Genomic DNA, 26,780 nt, shown 5'->3' on the forward strand with positions numbered 1-26,780 from the left:
GAAAGTTTACATTTCTAAACAGAGACCTTTCCAAGAATTTTCCTAACAGAGTGCTTCTTTTTTCTTTTTTTACATTGTATTAGGGGCTCATACAACTCTTATCACAATCCATACATATACATACATCAATTGTGTAAAGCACATCCGTACATCCTTTGCCCTAATCTTTTTCAAAGCATTTGCTCTCCACTTAAGCCCTTTGCATCGGGTCCTCTTCCCCCCCCCTTCCCGCTTCCCCCCAGAGTTGGTTCTAACCGTAAAAGAAAAGAAGGTGTGACTACTCCAATGTCTGTGAACACATAATGGAGTTGATCAATCATTGTACATTTGCAAGTGGATCTACAGATATCATATAAATGAAAATTGATCCTCTGAAAAATAGATAAAATTCTCTCTCTCTGTCTCTCTATCTCTCTGTCTCTCTCTCTCCCTCTCTCTCTCTCTCTCTCTCTCTCTCTCTCTCTCTCTCTCTCTCTCTCTCTCTCTCTCTTTCTCGCTTGCTTTCCTTACCCCGTGGAGGACGGGAGCACACCATATTCTTTGTCTCTTTGTTTCTTCTTCCCTGTACAACAGTTCCGCAGAACTCACTCTGTGGTGGGAGGCAGGTTCATTCTCACATGTTTCCAAGACTGTGACTGCTTATAAGAGTAGAATTCTCCATCTTTCTCCGAGGAGCTGCTGGTGGTTTTGAACCCAGCCAAACGCACTCTGACATACACTCATTTGGACGCCTAGGAGCTGTACAGGTTATTATAGATACTTTCTCAGGATTTTTATGGGCATCAGCCATGACTGGTTTTGAATCCACAAAGCAGGTCATCAGCCATTTGCTGTCTTGTCTGCCTGTGGTGGACACCCCAACACATCTGAACACAGGCAATGGCCCCCGCTTACACCAGCAAATGGTTTTGCAGTTTTTGTCAAGATTGGAATATTCATCATGTAACAGGCATCCCTTACAACCCGAAAATTCAGGTCCTTGGTGAATGGACACATAGCACTATAAAAATCTCAATTATTAAAACAGGAGGGGGAGGCAAATGGCGATTCTGTACATGAAAAACTTCCTTTAGTTTTATTAACAGGATTTTTTTCTTTTTGCTAGAAGCTTCTAACATTAGGACAGAGAAACCGATTTCTACCCTCTCATAAAAAGCTGATCCAGAGAAGACCTGTTGGAAAGATGACAATGGTGTCTGGGTTTGCTGAACGCTCTTGTGAGGGGCTATTTGCTTTGAGTCTTTTCAGGCAAAGGAGTGAGCAAATGGATCCCCCCCCCCCCTTGGTGACATGTTTGACCCAAATCCAGGAAGTGACAGCTGATGATGTGACACGAATAAGAAATTATCCAAACACCTTGCTTTCTGTTGCTGAAGTTACCTGAAACATCAAGCAGACCTCGCAGATTCTGGAGGTCTGCCATCCTGATACTCATAATTGCTCCCGCCATTGCCAATGTCCCCAAAGAGACTCCAGGATTCTAACATAACTAAACAGTTTCATGCGAAAAATTTTGGATTAGTACAACAGAATGTTCACTTACTAGAAGATGATATTATGGACTTTTAGTATCATTTGATGCTACAATGTATTCGAATGTGGCCTGTTTTTATGTAAACCCTTATCCACATAATGTAACCCTGTTCAATTTCTCAGGTGGGAAATACCTCGGTTCTTGGCTTTGCATGAGAAAGAATTCCCGTCTAAGCCTGGCTTGTGAGATTTTATAAAGGATGGAAGTTTCAGCTCTGACACAGGCACCCTTGGGGCACTTCACACCCACACGTGGAAACCTGAGGACAGAGAAACAGGCGGAGGAGCAGCTGGGAAAGAGGGAGGTGGTCTCGAAGTTCCAGCCTTTTGGGGCCTTCCGCTGGGAGGCGTGGTCAATGGTACTGGTTGATCCATTAGCTGAATTATCCCACCTGGCCTAGATTGGGGCACACCCAGCCCCCTCCAGGCTCAGAGCCTGAATTTTCACATGCTCTCTAGCCCTTATTGGTTTCTAACTACCTGTGAGGGGTCCTTAGGCTTGGAGAGAAACAGCCCCCTCTCCAGCTACCTACCAACCCTATAGGATTGAGCTTTAAACGATTGGCAGGGATTTAAAGGTAATATCTCATTAGATTTCCAGCAGCTAAAAAAGGAAAAATTTCCATCAAAGTCTTCCTCATAGCTTAGTGTAATCGTTAGGCTTATTGTGCCTACCTGCCCAATAGGAATGTCGGGGATTAATCAGGTCTCAGTTTGATCGGAGGGTAAAGAAATCAATGGCTATGCAAGGCCTGCCCCTCTCTTCTCTTGCTCTCTGGTGATTGGACCTGCATGTGGCTGCATTAGCTAGTTCTGTGACTCCACTTGTGAGCTACACTTTCTCTTAACAAGCCAACTGTGGTCCTGTGGCTAGAGCTTGATATTCTGTCAAGACCTGCTTCACCATGCGGCTGGAGTGTACACTGCTTCAACTGGAGGCTGGTGGATCCTGTCACCTTGTGTTGCTTGCTTTCCATCCCATCCAGGTCAGCTTCGCTAAGCTCCTGAGTTGCTGACTCTTGGTGACCCACCTACTCTTTGCTGCCCGAGGGCAGACTCTGCCTGCATTGCCTGAGGACTGAATCCTCTGTCTGCTTCCTTGACCTTGGACTAGGCAACCCACTTGAGTTGAAGGATTTCCAGTCTATTAACTGTTTCACGGAAGGGAGTTGAACTGAGCCCTCTGTACTGCTGTGTGGACTGATTCGTTGTTACATCCCTTCTCTCTGTATAAACCTATCCTCTAATGTATACATAAGATCATAACTGTCCTGGTTTTGTCTCAATAGAGAATGCTGCCTAACACACTCAGGTGAAGGAGAAATCCCACGGGATATCAAAAAGCTAAAAATGGTGATTTCCAATACATTTAGATTTTCAATCATACCCTAACATTGACACAATTAAACAATTGGTGGATGAACCTGGGGGGCTTAACACCCCACCCCCTCCGCCACCCCCTGGCCAGGATTCACAATATATTCTTTAGCATAAGTTTTGGTCTGGCTGCATTACATATTGTCATTCATTTTGCCTTGACAGTCAAAAACTTTCTATGTATAGAAAGTGGCCATGTCTCCTCAGTGGCCCTTTTGAATTTAATAAAACAAGAGGAAAATTTGGGGAGCAGAACCCAGAACAGAGTGTATGCAGGCAAACTGTCAACATTCATACGTTAAGGAGTCGAGGAGGCCAGGGCTCCCATGGAGGAAACCTTCACTGCACCCCACTCACATTCTCCTAAGTAAAAGTTGTTCCCCATGATGCCCCCCCATAACAATGCCAAATCTCAGGTGCTACTTTTAAGCGTGGGGGTGTTCCTATATACGCTTGAAGGTCAACTACTTAAAGGTTATCTGCCTGAAGGTTGTCAGCCATCTAAGACAATCAGACCCTATTGTCTGTCCCACCCTAAGTAGGCCCCACTCCCTTCTGATAAGGATCAGATTGTTCCCCTGGAGGAGAGGTCAAAGACGTCTAAGGTCAAGCCAGCTCTGAGAGGATCCAGGTTAGGCTTCCATCCTGGTTCTAGAGCCCACCCATCTTGCTATGTTTGTGCCTCTACTGGCTTCCCCTTGCTAATGCGTGGACACCCCTAGCTCGCCCCCCTCATGCTACATGTATGTCTCTTGGACAACCTTTTCCTGTTACCTATGTGCTTACCGTGGCCTGATGGCCCAAGATAATATGAACTCATGATATTACGTTGTATCTCTCTCTGCTCAGGCCTGGCTCCTGAAGTCATGACTGAAGAGATGAGCCTGTGAATACTTTGTCTTGTCTGACGTCTCTTTACCTTACCCCTCAATTACACATCTGTCCCCTTGGACCCATTCAGTTGTGGGAGGCTGGTCCCCCACAACAGGGGCAGTTCTACCCTGTCCTGTAGGGTCACGATGAGTCGGCATGGACTCTGTGGTAGTGAGTGGTTTGGTTTGTCTGGGAGATGGAGTCCTGATGGCACCGTGACACGGCGTTGGGCTTGTAACTGCAAATCCACGAGCACTTCCTCAGAAGAAAGGTTGTGTATTTATGTAAAGCTGGGCAGCATGGTCTGCTATACACTGGCATTGCCTGAATGCCAGTGAATATGGATCTCATTGGTTTAAGTTTTGCATAACGACCGATAAATTATCATTATTACCTGTTTTACATGGCTAGGAACAGAAAAATAAAGAGAAAAATTAGCAACCACTAGTGGGATGGTACAGCTTGTTTTCTACTTTACTACATAGCTTTCTTTATCATCCCGGAACAAGGCTTTCATTTTTCCAGTTTGTGATCATATCAGACATGTACTGGTTGCAGACCTTAATTTTTCTTTTTCTCTTTAGAAAAGACTTCAACCTGGCCGAATTAAAGTAAATAAACAAATTGTGCAAAATACAAACAGGACTTAAAATATTTCGAAAATGCATTTGTAAATCTAAGGACCTTTGAAAAATAGAGTCTCACCTAGAAAACAGTACACAATCGTTGGTAAGCGATTCAGCCAGGATTGAAGGAGCTAATTAACTCCCACAGCAGAAAACCCCTCAGTGTAGACTAAATGAGATGGAAAGGATGCAGAGTTGTCTGACTGGGAATTGGACAGACGGGAAACAGGCCAAAAAAAAGTTCCATATGTCGTCATTCAAGGAAGGATGTCAAATTCTGACCATGCAGGTTTCCAGAAGGCTGTGGATACCTGGGATAGCCCCACATCCATCATCAGAGTCCCCCATAGCTTAAGCCTCCACTGATTTCCCCCTATCAGTACAATACTGTGTAACTATTTCTGCCCTCACGCCCATGGAATTAGAGTGTGGATTACCTCCACCTCTCTCCAGCCTGCCCAGGGAAGGGCAGGCTCTCTTAGGTCCTGCCTGGTGTGTCCTTGATGGAGATGACCATACCGGGGACAGTACTAGGTGTGCATAGTCATGCCCTATCAGTTTGGCTGACTGCCTGGGTTGAAATGTCCTGTTGAAAGTCTTATAAATCTTCAACCATGCATATTGCATGACTCCCACCCATGGTCCTGTTCCTGCTTCTGTTGACCCACCTGAAACTGCCATGCATTGTTGTGCCTCCTGTCATGGATCTGTGACAAGTTTCTTGGCCGTATCTTATGTACCTGTTTGGTTCTTGGTTCACAGCGCCGAAAGAACTCATGTCACAGAAGCACTTTTGCGTTCCAAGTGAGTTTTTTCATGAAGGAAAGGAGAGGTTTCGAGGTTTACAATTTCTTTTTTTATTAATAAATCTTTTTATTGGGGCTCATACAACTCTTATCACAATCCATGCATACATCAATTGAGCAAAGCACCCTTATACATTTGTTGTCCTCACCATTCTCAAAATTCGCCTTCCACTTGGGTTCCTGGAATCAGCTCAATTTCCTTTTTTTCCTCTCCCCTTCCCTCCCCACCTCCCACTTCCCCCTGCACCCTTGTTTATAAATAATTATTTTATCTTATCTTACACTGCCCGGCGCCTCCCCTCACCCACCTTCCCATTGACCATCTCCCAGAGAGGAGGTTACACATAGATCTCCAAGATCGGTTCTTCCTTTCTGCACCCCCTTCCCTCCTGGTGTCGCCACTCCCACCGCTGGTCCTGAGGGGTTCATCCGTCCTAGATTCACTGTGTTTCCAGATCCATACTGCACCGCTGTACATCCTCTGGTCTAACCAGGTCCGCAAGGCAGAATTGGGGTCATGATAATTGGGAGGGGAGGAAGCGTTCAAGAACCAGAGGAAGGTTTTGAGTTTCATTGTTGCTACACTGAACCCTGAGTGGCCCATCTCCTCCCCACTACCCCTCTGCAAGGGATGTCCAGCTGTCTACAGATGGGCATTGGGTCCCCATCACGCACTCCCCCTTATTCACGGAGATGTTTTTCCCCTCCCCCTGCATTTGTTGTTGAAACCTGGTCTCCTCTGCCCTTCACGATCACCTATGTTGGTGTGCTGCTTCCGTGTGGGCTTTGTTGCTTCTGGGCTAGATGGCCGCTTGTTTGCTTTTAAGCCTTTAAGTCCCCAGACGCTGTATCTCTCAGTAGCCGGGCACCATCAGCCTTCTTCACCACACTTGCTTATGCACACATTCGTCGTCAGCGTTTATGTGAGGAAGGTGATCACACAATGATTGTTTTTGTTCCTTTGTATCTGCTACCTGGTCCATTCAACACCTTGTATTCACTTAGGCCGTGTGCTTCTTCTCTGTGGGCTTTGTTGCTTTTGAGCTAGATGGCCGCTTGTTTGCCTTCAAGCCTTTAAGACCCCAGACGCTATATCTTTTTGATAGCTGGGCACCATCAGCTTTCTTCACGTTTGCTTATACACACGTCTGCCTTCAGTGATCATGTCGGGAAGGTGGGTATCATGAAATGACCGTTTAGCTGGGTAGGTGCTATTGTATTGGGGGATTATGCATGAGAAGATCCAATGTCCATCTGCTACCCTACTACTGAACCTATAAATATCTGCACATAGGTCTATTGCCCCCATAATCATAAATATATTTACAAATGTACATGTCTGTATTTAGGCTTCTCTGTATGCACTTTGCCTCCTACTCCTTTCCTCTATTTCCTTTCGCTTTCCTCCCGACCCATTACCATGTTTGGCCTTCATTCTGGATTCAGTAGTTCCTCTCAGTTACCTTGCTCTTGGTCACTCCCTACCAGTCCTCCCCTCCCCGCCCTCCTCTGGTTTTGAACCACTCGCTGTTCCCTTGTCCCTGTGTTGGACGACACCTCCTCCCTTCCCCTACCTCCCACGCTCTCATGTCCCTCCAGGACCGTTGGTCCTGTTGTTTTCTTCTCTCATTATTTGTCCAGCCTATCTTGTCTAGGTGGACCTGCTGATATAGTAATATGTGCATACAAATGCAGATGACTTTGACAGCCCCCAAATGGCACATAAGAACATGGCTTTGACAGAAGCAACACCGACATGCTGATAGGCAAAAAGCCACTAACCTACAAAATTTACCAGGTTAAAAAAAAAAAACAGAAAAGACAAAACAAAGATAGCAAAGAAAAAAAAATTGGTAGTAGTTCAAGGTCTCTTTGTTGGCCTTTAGGAGTGTTTTCCAGATGAAACTTGTGTGGTGCCACGTCCTGCCCCAAAGTCCATCCTTTATACTCCCTCAGGATCTCTTTTGCTCTGCTTCCCCCGCTGCTCCATTGGACCCCGCCCCCCCCAGTGTTTGCCTCAGTGTGGCGGGGTCAGCTCAGTCGCCCATGCCCCATTGTGTCTCAGGTGCTGTCCCATGTAGGGCCATATGTTGGTGCAGGATGTCGTATCTCGTAGTGTGGTCAGCTGAATGGTCCTCTCTGTATGACGGGCCCTTCTAGCTGGTCTATCGACTTTGGGCTTGGTGGACCCAGGTGTACTCCACTACGTCCTTTCTCCTTCTTTTGTTTCAGCTTCCTTCTGGATGTGGTGTGGTGGGTCAGTTCCTTTCCCACTCCAGACAATCTATTTTTGTTTTCTGTGGTATTCCCTTCGAATGTGGGTGTCGGCCTAATTCTGGTTTGGGCCAGCGTATGATCCAGTCTCTTTGTGTAGTCCTCCGTACTTACGTTGCCCTCCTTGTTTGGTGTGTCGTGGTGGGGTCCGTATGCATGTTCCAGATCTGTGGGGACACAACCGATACTCCCCCCCGAGTGGGTTAGTGCCATGTTTCCCCCCATCCATACCATCCACTCAGATTCTCCCCATCCCGGTTCTCCCTCCCCCTACCCCACTTCTCCTTCTTTATGCTGGGCTCTCATGTGCCTCCCTAAGTGTCGCCTGCCCTCCCTCCAACTATCTATGCTTCCTCCCCCATTTATTGTGAGATGGATGTTTATTCTATTTCTTTCATGTTGATTGTACTTACCTCAGGGGACTCATATTGTACCTGTCCCTTTTGGTCTGGCTTACCTCGCTTAACATAATTCCTTCCAGCTCTTCCCATGAAATAACGTGTTTCATGTGCTCATCGGTGCTTTTTAGTGCTGCATAGTACTCCATTGTGTGTATGTGCCAAAGTTTGCTAATCCACTCATTTATCGATAGAAACTTAGGCTGTTTCCAAGTCCTTGCGATTGTGAATTGTGCCGCAATAAACATTGGAGCGCATATGACTGGTCGTGTTTTATTTGCTGCTTCAACCGGGTATATGCCCAGTAGAGGGATGGCTGGGTCGTAAGGTAGATCGATTTCCATTTTCTTTAGGTATCGCCAGATTGCTTTCCACAGTGTCTGTACAAATCTGCACGACCACCAGCAGTGGAGGAGGGTTCCTATTTCACCACAGCCCCTCCAACACTTGTTGCTCTCTGATTTACTGATCTGGGCTAGCCTCAGGGGTGTTAGGTGGTATCTCATGGTTGTTTTGATTTGCATTTCTCTTATGGCAAGGGACTTTGAACACTTTCTCATGTGCTATTGGCCATATGGGTCTCCTCTCTAGTGAAAATTCTTTTCAGTTCTTTTGCCCACTTCCTTAGGGGGTTAACTATTTTCCTCTTTTTGCAGGTCACGATGGTGTTGTAGATTTTAATAATGAGCCCTTTGTCTGATGTGTCATTACTAAAAATCTTCTCCCAGTCTGTGGGTTGCCTTGTCACCCTCTTGGCAAAGTCTTTCGAGGTGCACAGGTGTTTTATTCTTATTAGATCCCTTTTGTCGATTTCCAGTTCACCTGTATGTGTCCCCTTCCCTGTTGCAGTGAGTCATGTGCTCCCTAGGCCAGTGCTCTGAGATTAGTCCCGATTCCCTCCTTAATGGTCCTGATGGTTTGGGGTTTAACTTCTAGATCTGTGATCCACCTTGAGTGTATTCTTGTGCATGGGGTGAGGTAGACGTCTTGTTTCAACTTTCTACATGTGGATATCCATTGTTTCCAGCACCACTTATTAAAGAGGGCATCTGCTTCCCACTTGACGTTTTTGGGACCCTTGTCGAAGATCAGTTGTCTATATGCTGATGATTTTACTCCTGGGCTTTCTATTCTTTTCCACTGGTCTGAGTGTCTATCATTGTGCCAGTACCATGCTGTTTTGACCACTGTAGCTGTGTAGTAGGCATTGAAATCAGGTAGGGCGAGTCCTCCAATTGTGTCCTTCTTCTTGAGGAGTTCTCTGCTAATTCTGGGTTTCTTCCCTCTCCATATGAAGTTGGTGGTCAGTTTTTCAAATTCTTTGAAGAAGGTTGGTGGTAATTGGATTGGTATAGCATTGAACTTGTAGAGTGCTTTAGGAAGAACTGTCATCTTTACTATGTTCAGCCTACCTAACCATGAGCAGGGGAGGGTCATCCATTTGTGAAGGTCACTTTTGGTTTCCTGTAATAGGGTTTTATAAATATGCTTACATAGGTCTTTAGTATTTTTTGTTAAATATATTCCTAGGTATTTCAGTTTGCTCTTAGCTACTGTGAAGGGTACTTCCCTCTTAATCCCCTCTTCCATGGCCCTGTCCGATGTGTATAGAAAACTTACCGCTCTCTTTTGCTCTCTCTCCTTTTCTCTCTCTCTCTTTCTCTCCCCCTCCCCCACCCACTCAGGTCACCACGTGTAAGGGTGCAGTCCCGTGTTCAGTTAACTGTAAAACCTGAAACTTCTTCTATCTTTTATAAAAACTCACTTGGATCACAAAAAAATAAAGAAAAGAAAACTTACCGACTTCTGTTTATTGATCTTGTATCCTGCTGCTCTTTCGTATTCCTCTATGCTGTAAGTATTCCAACTGTGGAGTTTTGGGGGTCTTCAATGTATAGGATCATGTCATCTGCAAATAGCGATAGTTTCACCTCCTCCTCTCCCAACTGGATCCCTTTGATGTCCTTCCGCTGTCTTATGTTGTTAGCCAGAACCTCCAAAACGATATTGAATAGAAGAGGGGACAGGGGGCACCCTTGTCTTGTACCCTTTTTCAGTGGGATTGTTCTTGTCATTTCTCCATTGACTATGATGTTGGCTGTTGGTCTTTCATAGATAGCTTGTATGAGCTTGAGGAACTTACCTTCCAATCCTATCTTCCTGAGTGTCTTGATTAGGAATGGGTGCTGGATGTTGTCAAATCCTTTTTCTGCATCTATGGATATTATCCTATGGATTTTATCCTTTTTCTTCTCGATGTGGTGTATGATATTGATGGATTTTCGGATGTTAAACCATCCCTGCATCCCTGAGATGAATCATACCGGATCGTGATGGATGACATGTTTTATATACCTTTGTATTCTATTGGCCAATATTTTGTTAAGGATTTTTGCATCTATGTTCATTAGAGATATTGGTCTACAATTCTCTATACCTGTGGGGTCTTTGCCCTGTTTGCGTATCAAAGTAATGCTGGCTTCGTAAAATGAGTTTGGGAGCTTGCCGTCCTCTTCTATGTTATGGAATACTTTGTGGAGAATCGGTGTCAGCTCTTCCCTGAATGTTTGGTAAAATTCTGCTGTGTAGCCATCTGGCCCTGGGGCCTTTTTCCTTGGTAGGTTTTTGATGACCCTCTCTATTTCTTCCTTCGCTATGGGTTTGTTGAGGTTCTTGATCTCTGTCTGAGATAATCTAGCGAGAGACTGTTTTTCCAAATATTTATCCTTGTCTTCCAGGTTTCTGAATTCATTAGAATACCAACCTTCATAGTACTTTGTGATTATCCTTTTTATCTCATTGGGGTCTGTTGTCATTGTCCCCGATTCATCCCTCATCCTGGCTATTGATATTTGCTCCTTTATATCTTTGGTAAGCTTTGCCAGAGGACTGTCAATTTTGTTGATTCTTTCGTAGAACCAGCTTCTAGTTGCGTTAATCTTTTGCATTGTTCTTTTGTCTTCCCACTGGTTTAACTCCACCCTGATTTTTATTACTTCTTTTCTCTTGCTATTGGAGGGGTTGTTCTGTTGACTGTTTAGTTGTTGGACGTTTTGTGTTAACATATCTGTCATACGCCTTTCTTCTTCTTTCATAATGCATTTAATGATATCAAGCTACCTCTGATAACTGCCTTTGCAGTGTCCCATAAGTTTTGATACATTGTATGCTCGTTCTCGTTAGTTTCTAGAAACTTCTTAATATTCTCTCTGACCTGGGCCTGTACACATTCATGTCGCAGGAGATTGTTGTTCATTCTCCAATTGGATGCGCTTGCTTTTCTGGATGCCCTCCTATTAATCTCCAGCTTTATGCCATGGTGGTCTGAGAAAGACATCTATGTGTTTGAATTTACTCAGGCTAGAATTGTGTCCCAGCATGTGGTCTATTCTTGAAAAAGATCCGTGTGGATTGGAGAAGAATGTGAACCCCTTTGCTTTTGGATGAAAAGCTCTATAGATGTCTATCAGGCCCTGTTGCCTAAGTACATTGTTTAGCTCTCTGGCCTCTTTGCTGAGCTTCTTTCCCAGTGAGCTGTCTTTCCCGATAGTGGAGTGTTAAAGTCCCCCTCTATGATTGTTGATTCCGTGATTTCTTTTGTCATCTTTTTAATAGTTTGTTTGACGAAATTCGCCGCACCATTATCAGGTGCGTAAATATTCAATATGCTAAGTGTTTCCTGGTTTACTGAGCCTATGAGCATTATGTAGTGTCCCTCTTTGTCTCTTTTTATGGTTTGGATCTTGAGGTCCATTTTGTCGGAGATTAAGATAGCCACTCCTGCCTTTTTGGAGTTACCATTCGATTGGTAAGCTTTCTGCCAGCCCTTTATTTTTAGCATGTTCTTGTCTGTGCGCTTAAGATGTGTCTCTTGCAGGCAGCAGATTGACGGGTTATGTTTTCTAATCCAGTCCTCCAGGCTCTTTCTTTTAATATACGAATTGAGCCCATTTGTATTCAGAGTGATTATTACAATCTCTGGCTTCATGGTTGCCATATTCTGTTTTGTGTTTTGGGTCTTTACCTATATCCCTTCATATCAGTGTTCTGTGTTTGAGTGGAGGGTTTCTATCCTGTCCTCTTTTCCATCTGAGACCCTGTTGTCCTGGTACTTGTTGCTGTCATGTTGGCTTCTAGATGAAGATGGGCTATATGGTGGTCTCCTGATGGTTCTCGTTGGAGCTTGATCCTCTGGCCATAGTGAGTCAGCTAGCATGTTCCGCAGGGTCGGGTGACTTGCAGTATATTTTTTGAATTCTTCCTTGTCCTGGAAGACCCTTATCTTACCCTCTATCTTAATGGATAACTTGGCAGGGTACAGGATTCTGGGGGAGGCATTTTTATCTTTCAGCTTTTGGAAGATGTTGCTCCATTCTCTCCTCCTCTTCATGGTTTCTGCTGATAAGTTTGGGCATATTCTTACCTGTGCTCCTTTGTATGTGACTGTCTTCCTTTCTCTTGCTGCTCATATAATTTTCTCTTTTTCCTCTAAGTTGGATATTTTTACTATTATATGTCTTGGCGTGTTCTTCTTGGGATTTAGTTACCTGGCGTCCTTTATGCTTCCTGTATGAGTGTCTGATTCTCCCTTGTTAGGTTGGGAAAATTTTCTTCCAGAAATTCCTTTGCTATCTTGGCTGTCGAATTGTGTTGTGCTCCGGGAGACCGATTATTTGAATGTTATTCCTCTTCATAGCATCTGTCATTGATCTCAGGCTGTCTTTCTTTAATTTTCCTAGCTGATTGTTTTTCTCGCTTGTTTTGTTCTGTTTGAGTGTCCTCGAGTTCACTGATACAGTTCTCTGCCTCCTCAAGCCTAAACGTAGCTGCTGTGACCTTTTGTGTGGCCTCTGCTACCTCCTCTGTTAGTTTCTGCAGTTCCCTTTGGTGGGCAGAATTTTTCCCCTCTATTGTGTACTTCATCCCCTCTATTGTGCATTTCATCCCCTCTATCTTTGCATCCTTATTCTAGGTTGCTTCCCTTAGCTCCTTTATTGCTGCAGAGTTCTGAAGATTTCCTTTTGTGACTGATCTATATCTGTTTCTTCTATGAGCGACGTTAGATCTGTTACTGTGTCTCATTTCTCTGTTGTTGTTTTTTTGTGTGTGTTGGGAGTGATGTGGTCTGTTGATTTTTCCTTGATCCTTTCATAGGACCCATGTTTCTGGGAGACCGGGGTAACCTTATCTATGTTATTGTTAAGGATTCTTTCAGACGATTGCCTATGACCTACTCTAAGGGTGGGTCAGACTGCTGTGTAGACCAAGTTCCCCGTCAGGTTGGTGACCCGCAGTGGTGAGATGTTTCAGCAGCTGGAGTGGAGGCTGGAGCCTCAGTGAGTTCCCTCAGGCTGCTTTGACCTGGTTTGACAGGGTATCCTTAGCAGCCCCCTTTTTTTTTGGGGGGGGGGGGTTAGTAATAAAAAATAATTTAAAAGGTTAACAATTTTAAAATAATTTTAACAAAATATTGGGCAGAGGAAGAAAAAATGGAGAGAGAGGAAGAAGGAGAATCTATAAAAGAGGAGGGACAAACAGTGATAATAATAGAGGTGTAAGGAGAAGAAAAAGAGAGAGAAGGAGAATCTATAGAAAAGGGGCAGAAGAGAAGTACTAGCAATAATGGAAAAAGTAGGAAGGAAGGAGAGAGAGAATACAGCACAGAAAGTAAAAGAAAGATAGAAGATGTGTATATGTGTGTATCTAAAAATTTCCCCCTTTTCCCTCTAAGCGCTGCTGATGTCTAATAGAACACCCAGGCTCAGAGTTCAAAGCCACCAGAAAAGGGGCGGTTAGGCGGCAAATTGCAGGGGGCAATGACGCCCGTCCTCTGCCCAGGCTCAGAGCTCAGAGCCGCAGCCGCCGGGAGACCCGGCTGGGAGTGGAGTGGGCGCTAGGCTGTTGGGGGTGGGCAACCGGGCACACGGAGAGCCAATGGAGAGGTCTGCGGCAATGGTGTGGTGTATGGTCCCCCGTGGGGGTCGCCAGGTAACCCACAGGTCTGTTTCCCGGAGCTTGGATGAATGCAGGGAGGGGTGCGGGCCCAAGGGCAGATCGCTGCCTCGAGGGGGGAGGGGAACCGCGGGAAAGGAAAGCTTCTCTTCTAGTGGGGTCCTGTGAGTGGTCAGCTGGTGTAGGTGATGGCGGCAGCCTAGTGACCATAGATGACCCACGAGTCTGGTCCTGTTTCACCGAGGCCCCAGCCTAGGACAAATCTGTTGGGTGGGGTTGGGGTGCTGTCCCAGGGGGTTATTTCACTCACCAGACTCCTACCATTCAGTTACCTGGACACCAAACCCACTTTGTTTGTAAGGGCTCTCAGAGTATGTGGGTCCCCCGGTCGGCCATCTTAAGTTCTCCAGTTTACAATTTGAAAAGGATACGCACGATCCTGGAAAGTGTGCCAAGCCTGTATGGTCACACTAGGGCTGACAACAGGACATGAAAAACCACATGGAAAAGAACACCCACGCGTGTGTAACTGGAGAATACACAGGGGACCAAGAGTCCAAGAAACTAAGAGAAGGTGGGCTCCGAGTAGTCCAGGAGTGGGCGCAAGGGGCCCGTGCATGATAGAGGCCCTCCTTAGGCAGATTGAAAAGAGACCTGGCTTTCTTGCAGCCTAGGAATTAAATACCTCTGGGTAGGGAGGTATAGTTGAAGATGTTGGTTCACTCCATTGCCTGAGTTTGACTCACCTGTGTGATTTCATCTACTGGTACCTAAAGTGGGTGTGCCAATTATACCAGGGACAATGTGACTGAGCATGCTCAGTTCTAAATTTTCCTATTGGTGTCCAATTCCTGCCTACATGGGTCTTGGCACTCACTGGGAAGACAACCTTACTAAGCCCTAAATCTAGTTACCTATTGTAACTGGTGTCCTGATGTGACGCAAAATGAGGCATCATTTTATTTCCTTTTCAAAAATTTGTATTGGGGGTTCTTACATATATCCATTGTGTAAAACACATCTGTACATGTGTTGTCATCATCATCTACAAAACATTTTCATACTAATTGAGCCCCTGGAACCAGTTCCTCCTTTTTCCCCATCCCTCCCGCAGTTTGCCTTCCCCAAGTTCCCTTGCTAATTGATAAATTATTCTTTTTTCATGTCTTACACCAACTGCTATCTCCTTTCCCCCACTTTCCTGCTGTACATCCCATATCTGATGGATCCTAAGTCCATCAATGTGATCAATTCCCCCTTACTCCCTGCCCCCATCCATACCCTCCTAGTTTTACTGCTCTCCTTATTGATCCTGAGGGGGTTATCTGTACTGAATTCCCTGTATGGCAAGTACTTATCTCTACCACTATACATGTTCTGCTCTAGCCAGAATTGTAAGATAGAATATGGATCATGTAAGTGAGGCCGTGGTAGAAGGGGTGGAGCATTAAAGAACTAGAGGAAGTTTGTGTGTTTCATCGGTGCTATACTGCACCGACTGGCTCATCTCCTCCTTGAGGTACATTTTGACCATATGTCCCATCTTATGCTAATGATGTGTCTCGGTTTTCTGTTGTCTTTTTCACATTAAAGAATGTCACTGGAGTTTTTTAAATAGATTGGAGTATCTCTTGCATGGTAAGATAAGGAACAAAGCATTCCCGGCAGGACAGCTGTTCTCAACCTGTAGGTTTCGACCCCTTAGGAGGTCAAACCATGCTTTCACAAGTGACCTGAGACCATCAGAAAACACAAATATTTCACAATTTATACTTCCATATTGTTTTTTGATTAAGCATTATGCTTTAATTGTGTTCAATTTATAACAATGAAAATACATCCTGCCTATCAGATATTGAAATGATTCATGGCACAAAATTACAATGATGAAGTAGCAACAAAAATAATTTTATGGTTAAGGTCACCACCCCATGAGGAACTGTATTTGTATGTTGAATCAACTGTATGTTGATTCATATTTTGTCCAAATGCAGCATCCGCGAGTACAGTAGGTCAGTTAATCATCTGGAGACATACAAACATCTCCTGGCTCATCCCATCGAGATGGATCATTCTGATTTCCTCCATCAATCAGCACTTCATCAGCTTCTCCTACTTCATTTTCTTTATCCCGTGAGAAATCTGCATCCTGTCCCTGATCTACGCCTTCCTGCCTTCCTGGTTGTGATTTATCTGCACAGTCTGCGCAAACACCATAGCGTCGAGATCCATGTCTTATTCCAACACTGGCTGCCAACACGAAGATCTTCTTACACATCATACACTTGTATTTTTTATCCTTTCTATGCACCACGGAATGTCTTTTTACATGTTCTCTTCGAGTAAACAGCTTTCCGCAAATGTCACAGCTAAATGACCTCACCCCAGTGTGAATGAGCACGTGCCTTTTTAGTGTCCGCCTGTATTTGGCTACATAGCTACAGTGAGGACATTGTAACTTGTCCATGGTTGCAGGTGATTCACCATTTTCCCAGGTCTCTTGTTTTGGCCGAAATTCTGGCAATAATCCATACTTGAAATCATTTGGCGCACCCGGTATCAGTCCATATTTAAAATCATTTGAAGTACTCAGTATCAATCCATCCTTGAATTCACCTGAAGGGCCAGGCACCAACACATACTTGATTTCCTGTGAAGTACCAGCATCAATTATTTCTTGACTAGAACCAGCTTCAACCAACGAAGGTGCATTCAAATTCCTGTCACAATCTGGCCCTGAGAGCAGAGCCCCTTCCAACTCCTGTTTTACCTTGATGAACGACAAACCTTCTTCTGTATAAGCAACAGGTGGCTGCATCACTGAGCAATCATCTAAATTTGTCTCATTATTAGGTGGTTCATTAAAATGAAATGGCTTTGCAGTCTGGGTTTTCCTCCTCGTTTTGCCAGTCTCCTGAATTCCCTGGGAGCCCATATCATTCCAAATAAATACTTTTGTTTGACTTTGAGATTCACTTTCAGCCAGTTCAGGAGAGCCATCCTGGACCCAATTACTGACGCTCATTTGGTAGTTATCTATTTGGCCCTCGTTGACATGACAACCATCATTTTCCATTTTTATGTCACTTTTCAAGTTGGTAAAGTTCCGTGTTGCCTCCAAACAGGCAATTTTGGGATCCCGTGATGAAGGCGGACCATCTGGGTGAATTCGTTTTCTATTATTATAGTCCACAACGACACACTCTGGGGCTTTCGACTTCAGGCTGACATTTAAGGCATCTTCCATGAAATTCCGGCAAGTTTGAACAACTTCGCTCATTTGAAGATAGCTGGCCACTGCCATGACTTCGATGACAGTTTGGCTGGAGAGCACCAGGTTACCAGAATACAAGAAGTCCAAGATGGCAGAAAAACCTGCAGCTGCAGCAATATCTAAATGGGTAGTGTTGCTTGGGTTAGGGCTTTCGTTGTTTGAAGGGCAATATAACCTCTTAAAGAAACGGCTGCCTGCGACCAGGATGTTCTTATGAGCTTGGAAGATGTGCCCACTCACCACAATGCTGACATCGCAAAGAATACCTTTCTTCCTCTGTTCATTCAGTTGTTGAAGGAGTCGGTAGCAATAGGAACTCTCCTCTGGCTCACTCTTCACGTGGCTCAGCGCGTCCTCTGACGGCATCGCCGACTCCTGGGCGTTGGCGCTGTGCTCGCTGGAGACCTGGTGCCTCTGGAGGAGCGTTTTCTTGTAGTAGCGGGTCCCTCGCGAAAGCTGATCCTGCCCCACTGGGGGACGGTCCTCGCGTCCCCCGTCCTCGGGGGTCTTCCGGCACCAGCCGCACGACATAAGGCCAGTGTCCTTGGAGTAGCGCAGCCAGGGGAAGTCTCGGAGCCAGGAACTCTGGAAGGAGCAGCTCGGCCTCTGCATGAGGGACTTGGGTCGCGCCAGCGGGAAGGGCTGGACAGTCTCTCCTTGGACGGCTCCCACGACGCTGCCGGCCACCTCGTCGCGTCCATCGCCGTCGCCCGGGCGCGCGCCCTGCTCGTGCTCCGTGCTGTCGCCGCTCTGGGGCGCGCCGTCCTGCAGCAGCTCCGGCCCCTCCAGCGCGTCCAGCTGCAGGTCCGCGGCCGCCGGCCCTCGCCCATCGCGATGCCTCGGGGGCCACGCCGCGGTCTCCGGGCGCCCGCGGACACGGCCGTGGTTGCCGAGAGCCCCGCGGCCCGCTCGGAAGGCCAGAGCCCGACGGCTCCTTTCCGCTCGCAGGGGGCCCCCCGCGCCGCCGCCGCCGCCCAGCGAGGCGGGTCCACTCACGTCCTGAGGGAGCAACGACTCCTCGGTTTCCTGGGGGGCGGCCGCCCGCGTGCAGGCCTCCGGGTCTTGGGGTGCAGGGCCCTGCAACCCCCCGTCCTCGTCGGGCCCCCGTCCGCGGAGCTGCTGGGGGGCTGGCGCCTGGGGCTCGTGAGGCCACGCCGAGTTCTCCCCGCCCGCGCGGTTGTCCAAGGGGCCGCCGCCTCGGGACGCCGGCGCCCTGCGGGTCATCTCGCTTAACGACATCGAGCCGCCGCCGCCGCCCGCTGTCCCTGCTCGAGCGCGGCCTGTGGGATCCGCCGCTCCGACCCCGCCGCGCGCCCGCTGGCGCCCCGGTCTCGGCCTCGCCTCGGCGCCCGCCCGCTGTGCGCCCGCAGCGTCCCGCGCCGGGAAGGGCGGACGGCGTCGCGTGAGGAGCGAGCCCGGCGCGCGGGGCCTTCGAGGCTGAGGGACGGAGTGCGGGAACCGGCCGCCGCGCACACACCTTCCGGAACGGAGATCCTTCCGCGACGGGGATCCTTCCGCGACGGGGATCCTTCCGCGACGGAGATCCTTCAGCGACGGAGATCCTTCCGCAGACCCACGACAAGTCCTGCGCCTTCCCTGGGCTGCGTACACACCTTCCGGGATGGAGATCCTTCCGCCGACGCACGACAAGTCCTGAGCCTTCTCTGCACCGCGCACACACCTTCCGGCTCGGAGATCCTTCCGCGACGGAGATCCTTCCGCGACGGAGATCCTTCCGCCGACGCACGACAAGGCCTGAGCCTTCTCCGCACACACCTTCCGGCTCGGAGATCCTTCCGCGACGGAGATCCTTCCGGGACGGAGATCCTTCCGCAGACGCACGACAAGTCCTGAGCCTTCCCCGCGCCGCGCACACACCTTCCGGGTCGGAGATCCTTCAGCGACGGGGATCCTTCCGCGGACGCACGAAAAGTCCTGCGCAGCCGCCGCTGCTGCCGGCTCCCGACGCGCTGAGGGGAGAGGCGGTCAGGCCATGGGGCTCCCGACGCGCTGAGGGGAAGGCGGTCAGGCCGTGGGGCTCCCGACGCGCTGAGGGGAGAGGCGGTCAGGCCGTGGGGCTCCGCCGAGCGACGAGGCCGCAGTGAAGCTGGTGGAGCGTTTCCGTCCCACCAGGCCCTGCCGGAGGTCGACTTATAAAGGATCCAGGGGCCGTGCGCCCACAATGCACTTGGGGAGCAGTAACCGCTCGAGGGGCAAAGGGTGGGGTCGGGCTGGGGGAGGGGTATCTGGGTGGGGTGGGTGGGGTTGGGGCACCGGGGACGGGAATGGGGCGGGTTGTGCCTCCGGCTTGGGGGCGGGGTGCGGCCTAGGGGAAGCAAGTTGGCCAGGAGCCAGGAACAAAAGGGGGGAGGGTTGTCTCTAGGAGGGAGCGGCATGTGCAGCAAGGTCGGGCTTTGTGGAGGACAAACTGCTGAGGAGCGTCAGGGTGTGGCCGCCTCCCTGCTGCCCACACTCACCTACCAGCTCTGGGGACGCACATATTTCTCCTCTAGCCAAGAGATCCCCTGGAATTTTGGAAATGAGTGAGCGGTGGTAGCTGCGCTCCAGCCTGGTCATTTCGTCAAGGGTGGGCAGCGGTGCCCAAGGACCTGCACTCATTTTGTTCCTTCACACTGACTGCACCCAGCAGGGCTTTACGCAGGAGGTGACTGCCAACCATGGACACCTCCTCTCCTGATGTGTACACGCGCAGCAACTCAGCCCGAGGCGGTCAGAAAAGGCGCTGCCCCAAGTGTCTGCGTGATCCTTTTTCAATGCCCCTCAGATATTGTCTCCACTGCCAAGTCCTGCCCTGCATCCACACAAAACGGACGAGTCACCAATCTTACTTGGCCAACTGATGAGAACACATCGATATTTGTGCCCATTCCAAACAAAGCGATATGTACCAGTTATCACACAGTATCATCCATATCGCATGCCAGTAACATTTTACTGAAGATAATCCAACAGTGGTTGCAGCAGTACAACACATGGAGCTGCCAGATGCTCAGTACTTGATGTTAGTTTATTATGCCAGCCTGGCCCATAAACACATGTGGGATTAAGTGAAGGGCAGAGAGATGAATGGCTCAATGCGCCTTGCCTTGCTTGCCTCTTGCTATTTGATCGTCAGACCAGTGTGCAACTGCCTTGCTTTTTCTGTGCCTTTATTTGCAACCTTTTGCTTTTTCTGTGCCTTTATTTGCAACCTACACTACGTGTGCACGGTGTTGCTATAATTTGAAGTTCCTTCAAGACCTGCTTTGCCACACAATTAGAATTTACATCTCTTGAGGTGGGGACTGACTGCTGGTGACCTGCCTTGCTGTTTGCTGCCTGCGCTCAGATAGCCCAAATTCTCACTGCAGAGGACGACCTGGCAGCTCTTGAGTCTAGAAGGACTGCTAGTGTCTCACAACTCTCACATGGGAGTGAATTATAATTTAACTGTTCATTTCTTGTGTTCTATATCTATCTGTATAAATAATGCTATTTCAACACCTCAAAGCATGGATAAGTCTGCTATTCTTACTAATCCATGGTGTGAAATAGCAAAGATAATCCCTACAGGGGCAACACCGATAGATGGGGTGCTGGTTAAAGGAGAGACTGAGTGATCGTATGTTTGAAATTTTCCAGGAGTTTTGTCAGGATGACAAGTATAGGGAAGCTGGTTGGCTGGTCCTTCTTACAATGGAAAGTGTGATTAAGGAGAGGGATGGTCTCAGAGCCTCAGAAGCACGCCTCAGGTGCAGAATAACAAATTTGAAAACTTCCATCTGTGCTACAAAGGAGAGCCTTCTCTCCTCTAGTAAAAGAGCTGATATTGCTGAAAACCAGGACCAGAGTCTCATCATGTGAGTGGCTGAATTACAATGGCAGCTGAATTGCAGATCTAGAGCAGTGTCTGATACCAAAGTGAGGGCATGGATTGGAAAAAGTTGGGACCCTGAAACATTGGATGGGAACTTGTGGGCTGATGATTCAGAAGAGGAGGATATTGAGCCCTTAGAAAAAATTGACCCACCCCAGTCAATAGATCAACCCCTCCCAGATGAAAGTATTATTTCTCAATCCACACCTGAACGGATTAGCCTAACTATTCAAGTTGATATGCCAGGTGGGGCTGCATCGGTAGCATTGCCTGAGGGAGATTCCTTACAAGGTATTGCTGAGAGCACCCAAGAAATACCCTCACCACCCATTATTTTTGCTAGACCTGTCACTAAAATTAAGGCTCAGAAAGCTCCAAAAGGTGAGGTTAAGAAAATTACCCAAGAAGAAACGCTATACTCTTAAAGATCTGCTCGAGTTTTCAAATACGTACGAGCAGAAGCCTGGGGAATATCCCTGGGAATGGTTACTAAGGGTGTGGGATACTGGTGCACAAAATGTAATATTAGACCGGTCTGAGTTTCTGGATATGGGACCCCTAAGCACAGACTCTTCTTTCAATGTCTCTGCAAGAGAGGCTACGAGAGGATCCAATTCTTTATTCGGTTGGTTCGCTGAAGCATGGACTGCCAGTGGCCTACATTAGACCAACTTGAAGTACCTGACCTACCTTTGTACACTGTAGAGGAAGGCATCCAAAAGCTTAGAGAAATTGGTATGTTGGAATGGATCTATCAGGATATTCCCATAGACCCAAAAAGGGGGTGTCCTGAGGACATACCCTTTACCACAACCATAAGGAACAAGTTTGTGAAGTAGGACCCAGTATCTCTTAAGACTCCTGTAATTGCTATTTTATGTGCACCAGGATTAACAGTGGGCACTGCCCTAAGCAAACTCTAACATTTGCCCACAATGGGGCTGATTGGTCCCTGTAATGGTAGAGGGCAGGTGTCAGTACTGAATCAACAAAGACAGGGTAGGCGTGGTTATGATATACAACAAGGTTTCCATGGTAATCAAATCAACCTGTCATGTGGAATTATGGCACTGGCTACTTAGCCACGGTATCCCTAGGAATGAAATAGATGGGAAACCTACTAAATATTTACGTGATCTATACAGACAGAAGAATGGTAGATCGGGTGAACAGCAGAATAGACCATCAAGATCGCTCAATCAATTCCCAGCCCTGAGTCAGTTTACAGATCCACAACCACTTGAATGAGGGGGAGGCCAGGTCCCTTTGAAGGAGGACCCTGTTACATCACTGAAGGTCTATACTGTTAGTTTTTCTTCAAGCCAACCCCAAAGGGACCTGCGGCCTTTCACAAGTGTTCATTGGGGGAAAGGAAATAATCAAACTTTTCAGGGATTACTGGACACTGGCTCAGAACTGACACTAGTTTCAGGAGACCCAAAGTGTTTCAAAGGTCCACCAGTCAGAGTGGGGGCTTATGGAGGTTAAATTATCAATGGACTTTTAGCTCAGGTACGCCTCACTGTGGGTCCAGTGGACCCCCAGACCCATCCTGTAGTTATTTCCCCAGTTCCAGAATGCATCATTGGAATAGACATACTTAGTAACTGGCAGAACCCCCATATCGGATCCCTAAAATGTGGAATAAGGGCTATCATGGTAGGAAAGGCCAAGTGGACACCATTAGAATTGCCATTACCTAGGAAAATAGTAAACCAAAAGCAATACCGCTTTCCTGGTGGGATTGCAGAAATCAGTGCTACCATCAAAGACTTGAAAGATGCAGGGGTGGTGATTCCTACTACATCCCCATTTAACTCACCTATTTGGCCTGTAAAGAAGACAGATGGATCCTGGAGATTGACAGTGGTGGTGGTGACTCCAATTGTTGCTGCCATTCCAGATGTGATTACATTGCTTGAGCAAATTAATACTTCTCCTGGTACATGGTATGCAGCTATCGATCTGGCTAATGCCTTCTTCTCCATACCAGTCTCGAAGGACCACCAGAAGCAGTTTGCCTTCACCTGGCAGGGGCAACAATATACTTTCATAACGCTCCCCCAGGGGTACATCAACTCTTCTGCTCTGTGCCATAATTTAGTCCAAAGTGACCTTGATCACCTGTCTATTCCACAAAATGTCACACTGGTCCATTATATTGATGACATTATGCTGATTGGACCCACTAAGGAGGATGTTTCAAAGACTCTAGATTCATTGGTACAATATCTGTGTACAAGAGGTTGGGAAATTAACCCAATGAAGATTCAGGTACCCTCTAACTCAGTAAAATTTCTAGGGGTCCAGTGGTGTGGGGCATGTCGATATATTCCTACTAAAGTAAAGGATAAGCTATTGCATTTGGTGCCCCCAACGACCAAAAAAGAGGCACAACGCCTAGTGGAGGCACAACGCCTAGTGGGCCTCTTCGGATTTTGGAGGCAACATATCCCTCACTTGGGTATTCTACTTGAAGCTATTTATCAAGTGACATGAAAAGCCTCCATTTTTGAGTGGGCCCAGAACAAGAAAAGGCTCTTCAACAAGTTCAGGCTGCCGTGCAAGCTGCTTTGCCACTGGGACCATATGATCCAGCTGACCCAATGGTGCTAGAGGTGTCAGTTGTGGATAGAGACCCCTATTGGTGAATCACAGCATAGACCATTGGGATTTTGGAGTAAAGTCTTGCCATCCTCTGCAAACAACTACTCCCCCTTTGAAAAACAGCTGTTGGCCTGTTACTGGGCCTTGGTGGAGACTGAACGCCTCACCATGGGCCACCAAGTCACCACGAGGCCTGAATTACCTATCATGAACTGGGTATTGTCTGACCCACGGAATCATAAAGTTGGACGTGTGCTGCAACACTCCATTGTTAAAGTAGGACCTGAATGGACAAGTAAGCTACATGAAGAAGTGGCCCAAATGCCAACAGTCTCCACTCCTGTCACATTGCCTCCTTTCTCTCAGTCTGCACCTATGGCCTCCTGGGGAGTTCCTTACCATACTTTAAGTGAAGACCAAAAAGTCATGCTTGGTTTACGATGGCTCTGCACGATATGCAGGTGCCACTCGTAAGTGGACAGCAGCAGCACTACAGCCCCTTTCTGGGATCTCCCTAAAGGACAGTGGTGAAGGGAAATCTCCCCAATGGGCAGAACTTTGAGCAGTGCATCTGGCCGTTCAGTTTGCATATAAGGAAAAATGGCCAGATGTGAGACTATACTGATTCATGGGCTGTGGCTAATGGCTTGGCTGGATGGTCAGGGAATTGAAAGGACCATGATTGGAAAATTGGTGACAAGGAGGTGTGGGGAAGAGGTATGTGGATGGACCTCTCTGAATGGGCCAAGAAAGTAAAGTTAATTGTATCTCACGTGAACGCTCACCAAAGGATTACCTCTGAAGAGGAGGACTTTAATAATCAAGTGGATAAGATGACACGCGCTGTGGAGACTGGTCCTCCTCTTTCCTCTGCCACCCCTGTTATCACCCAATGGGCACATGAACAAAGTGGACATGGCTGCAGGGATGGAGATTATGCATGGGCACAGCAACATGGACTTCCACTCACCAAGGCTGATTTGGCCACTGCCACTGCTGAGTGTCCCATTTGCCAGCAACAGAAACCAACATTAAGTCCAAGATATGGGACAATTCCTCGAGGAGATCAACCAGCAACTTGGTGGCAGGTTGATTACATAGGACCACTTCCATCATGGAGGGGACAGCGTTTTGTTCTTACTGGAATAGACACCTACTCTGGATATGGATTTGCCTTCCCTGCACGTGATGCTTCTGCCAAAACTACTATTCGTGGACACACAGAATGCCTCATCCACCGGCATGGCATCCCACATAGCATTGCTTCAGATCAAGGAACTCACTTTACAGCAAATACAGTGTGGCAATGGGCCCATTCCCATGGAATCCACTGGCCGTGTCATGTTCCTCATCATCCTGAAGCTACCGACTTTATAGAACGATGGAATGGGCTCCTAAAGACACAATTACGGCGCCAACTAGGTGAAAGGATCGTTGGACCCCCCAAAGGGGAATGCTTTGTTCCTTATTTTCACAAGAGATGCTCCACTATATATTTGTAATCCATTAAAATCTTTTTTTTTTCTGGTAGCAATTGTTTTAAATCATCTTATTGGGAGCTTATGAAATTCTTATCACAATCCATTGTGTCAAGCACATTTGTACATTTGTTGCCATCATCATTCTCAAAATATTTGCTCTCTACTTGAGCCCTTGATATCAGCTGCCCATTTCCCCCCTCCCTCCTCACTCCCCCCTCCCTCATGAACCCTTGATAATTTATAAATTATTATTTTGTCATGTCTTACACTGTCCGATGTCTCCCTTCACCCACTTTTCTGTTGTCCATCCCCCAAGGAGGGGGTTATATGTAGATCCTTGTAATCGGTTCCCCCTTTCTACCCCACCTTCCCACCACCCTCCCGGTATCACCACTCTCACGACTGGTCCTGAAGGCATCATATGTCCTGGATTCCCCATGTTTCCAGTTGCTATCTGTACCAGTGTACATCTTTTTGTCTAGCCAGATAATGATGAAATAAGCAATGTTCCTATAGTTCTTAAATGCTTCCTCCCCCCAATATCATGATCCCAATTCTACCTTCATAAAAGCAGTTTTTAAACGAGCGTGCTGTCCTTCTCCCTACGAAGGCTATGCACGCCTGGCACAATGAAGATTAAACAAACAAACAACCCCCCCCCATTCTTCCACATTACTTACATTCATCAGGCCTCTCTCCACTGCAGAGCCTTGTATGTCCTCCGTAGGATGAATAAAACGAGAAGTCTTTCCCACATTCCCGACTCGCATGATGTTTATCAGAGATGTGTGAAATGTTTTATGTAGGATTAAGGATGAACAAAGACTATGGGACTTAGAATGTGCCCAACAGTCACGCTTAGGACCTCTCGCAGGTTTCCAACAGGATGAGAAGCCACAGAACTCTCTCCTACATATGTGACCTCCGTAACATGTCTCCCTAGTGCATCCTCTCAGAGGATTTTTGAGGGATGGCAAACACAATTGCATCTCAGGTCGCTCATGAAAGGCTTTTGTTCTTGTCAGTTCTCAGGGCAGTGGTCAGGTTGGAATGACAATGACGGGTGTGGGCGCAGTTCTTAGCCTCACAGATAGGACATCCTGCGTGGGATCTGACGGGGTGAGGAGATGAAGGGTAGCCCACGAAGGTTTTTCCACATGCACAGCACGGCAGTACATTTCCTTCAGGTAAACTGCTTTGTCTCACAGTCGGTGTTGGAATCTGGTCGATGGTCTGCCCACGGTGGTGGCCTTCATGACGTTCAACGCGCTTCTGTTCTTTCGAAGCCCTGTAAGAAAAGAGTCAAGACGCTGTTGGAATCGCGTGACAGGCAAAATTACCAAACACACTCTATTTACAGAGAGTTGGCCCCCAAACGGCATGTATTTCACAAGAAACGTCTCATTTGCGACTCAAGGTGTGACTTTTTGATAATAACTGCAAAGTAAAATATGTTTCCAATATTAAACATGACTCGCATTTTTTTAAATGTTGTATGATGAAAATTATGTATAACCACATGTTACAGCCAGCTGTACAAACACTAACACATGTAGTTATATGTAAATATGTGTACACATATGAATACATATTAGCCTACGTCCAGATCTTGCATTGGTTCGACAACTACAGAGCCATTTCTGAAGCAAACGAGGGCAGGACTGCACACAGCTTGGAACCATCCTGGACCAATGAAGAAATC

At 47.2% G+C, this 26,780-nt stretch overlaps 1 protein-coding gene across 2 annotated transcripts in view; it reads right to left on the reverse strand.

The window, feature by feature from the left end:
- Positions 1-15,099: 15,099 nt before the first annotated feature.
- Positions 15,100-26,780, reverse strand: part of LOC142435068 (zinc finger and BTB domain-containing protein 10-like) — a 43,224-nt gene continuing 31,543 nt past the window's right edge. The window contains exons 4-7 of one of the 2 annotated variants that reach the window (XM_075539709.1): positions 25,759-26,366; positions 22,813-23,017; positions 19,608-19,925; positions 15,100-17,501 (exon numbers count right to left, since the gene is read on the reverse strand). In XM_075539709.1, the coding sequence (XP_075395824.1) occupies positions 15,857-17,501; positions 19,608-19,732 (1,770 nt within the window). In that variant the 5' untranslated portion in view covers positions 19,733-19,925; positions 22,813-23,017; positions 25,759-26,366 and the 3' untranslated portion in view covers positions 15,100-15,856. Of the gene's footprint in view, positions 17,502-19,507; positions 19,926-22,812; positions 23,018-25,758; positions 26,367-26,780 lie in introns of those variants that run through there. The other variant, XR_012781221.1, reaches the window with a different exon arrangement.

This window comes from Tenrec ecaudatus, chromosome X (assembly GCF_050624435.1).
Source record: "Tenrec ecaudatus isolate mTenEca1 chromosome X, mTenEca1.hap1, whole genome shotgun sequence".
Taxonomy (NCBI): Eukaryota; Metazoa; Chordata; class Mammalia; order Afrosoricida; family Tenrecidae; genus Tenrec; species Tenrec ecaudatus.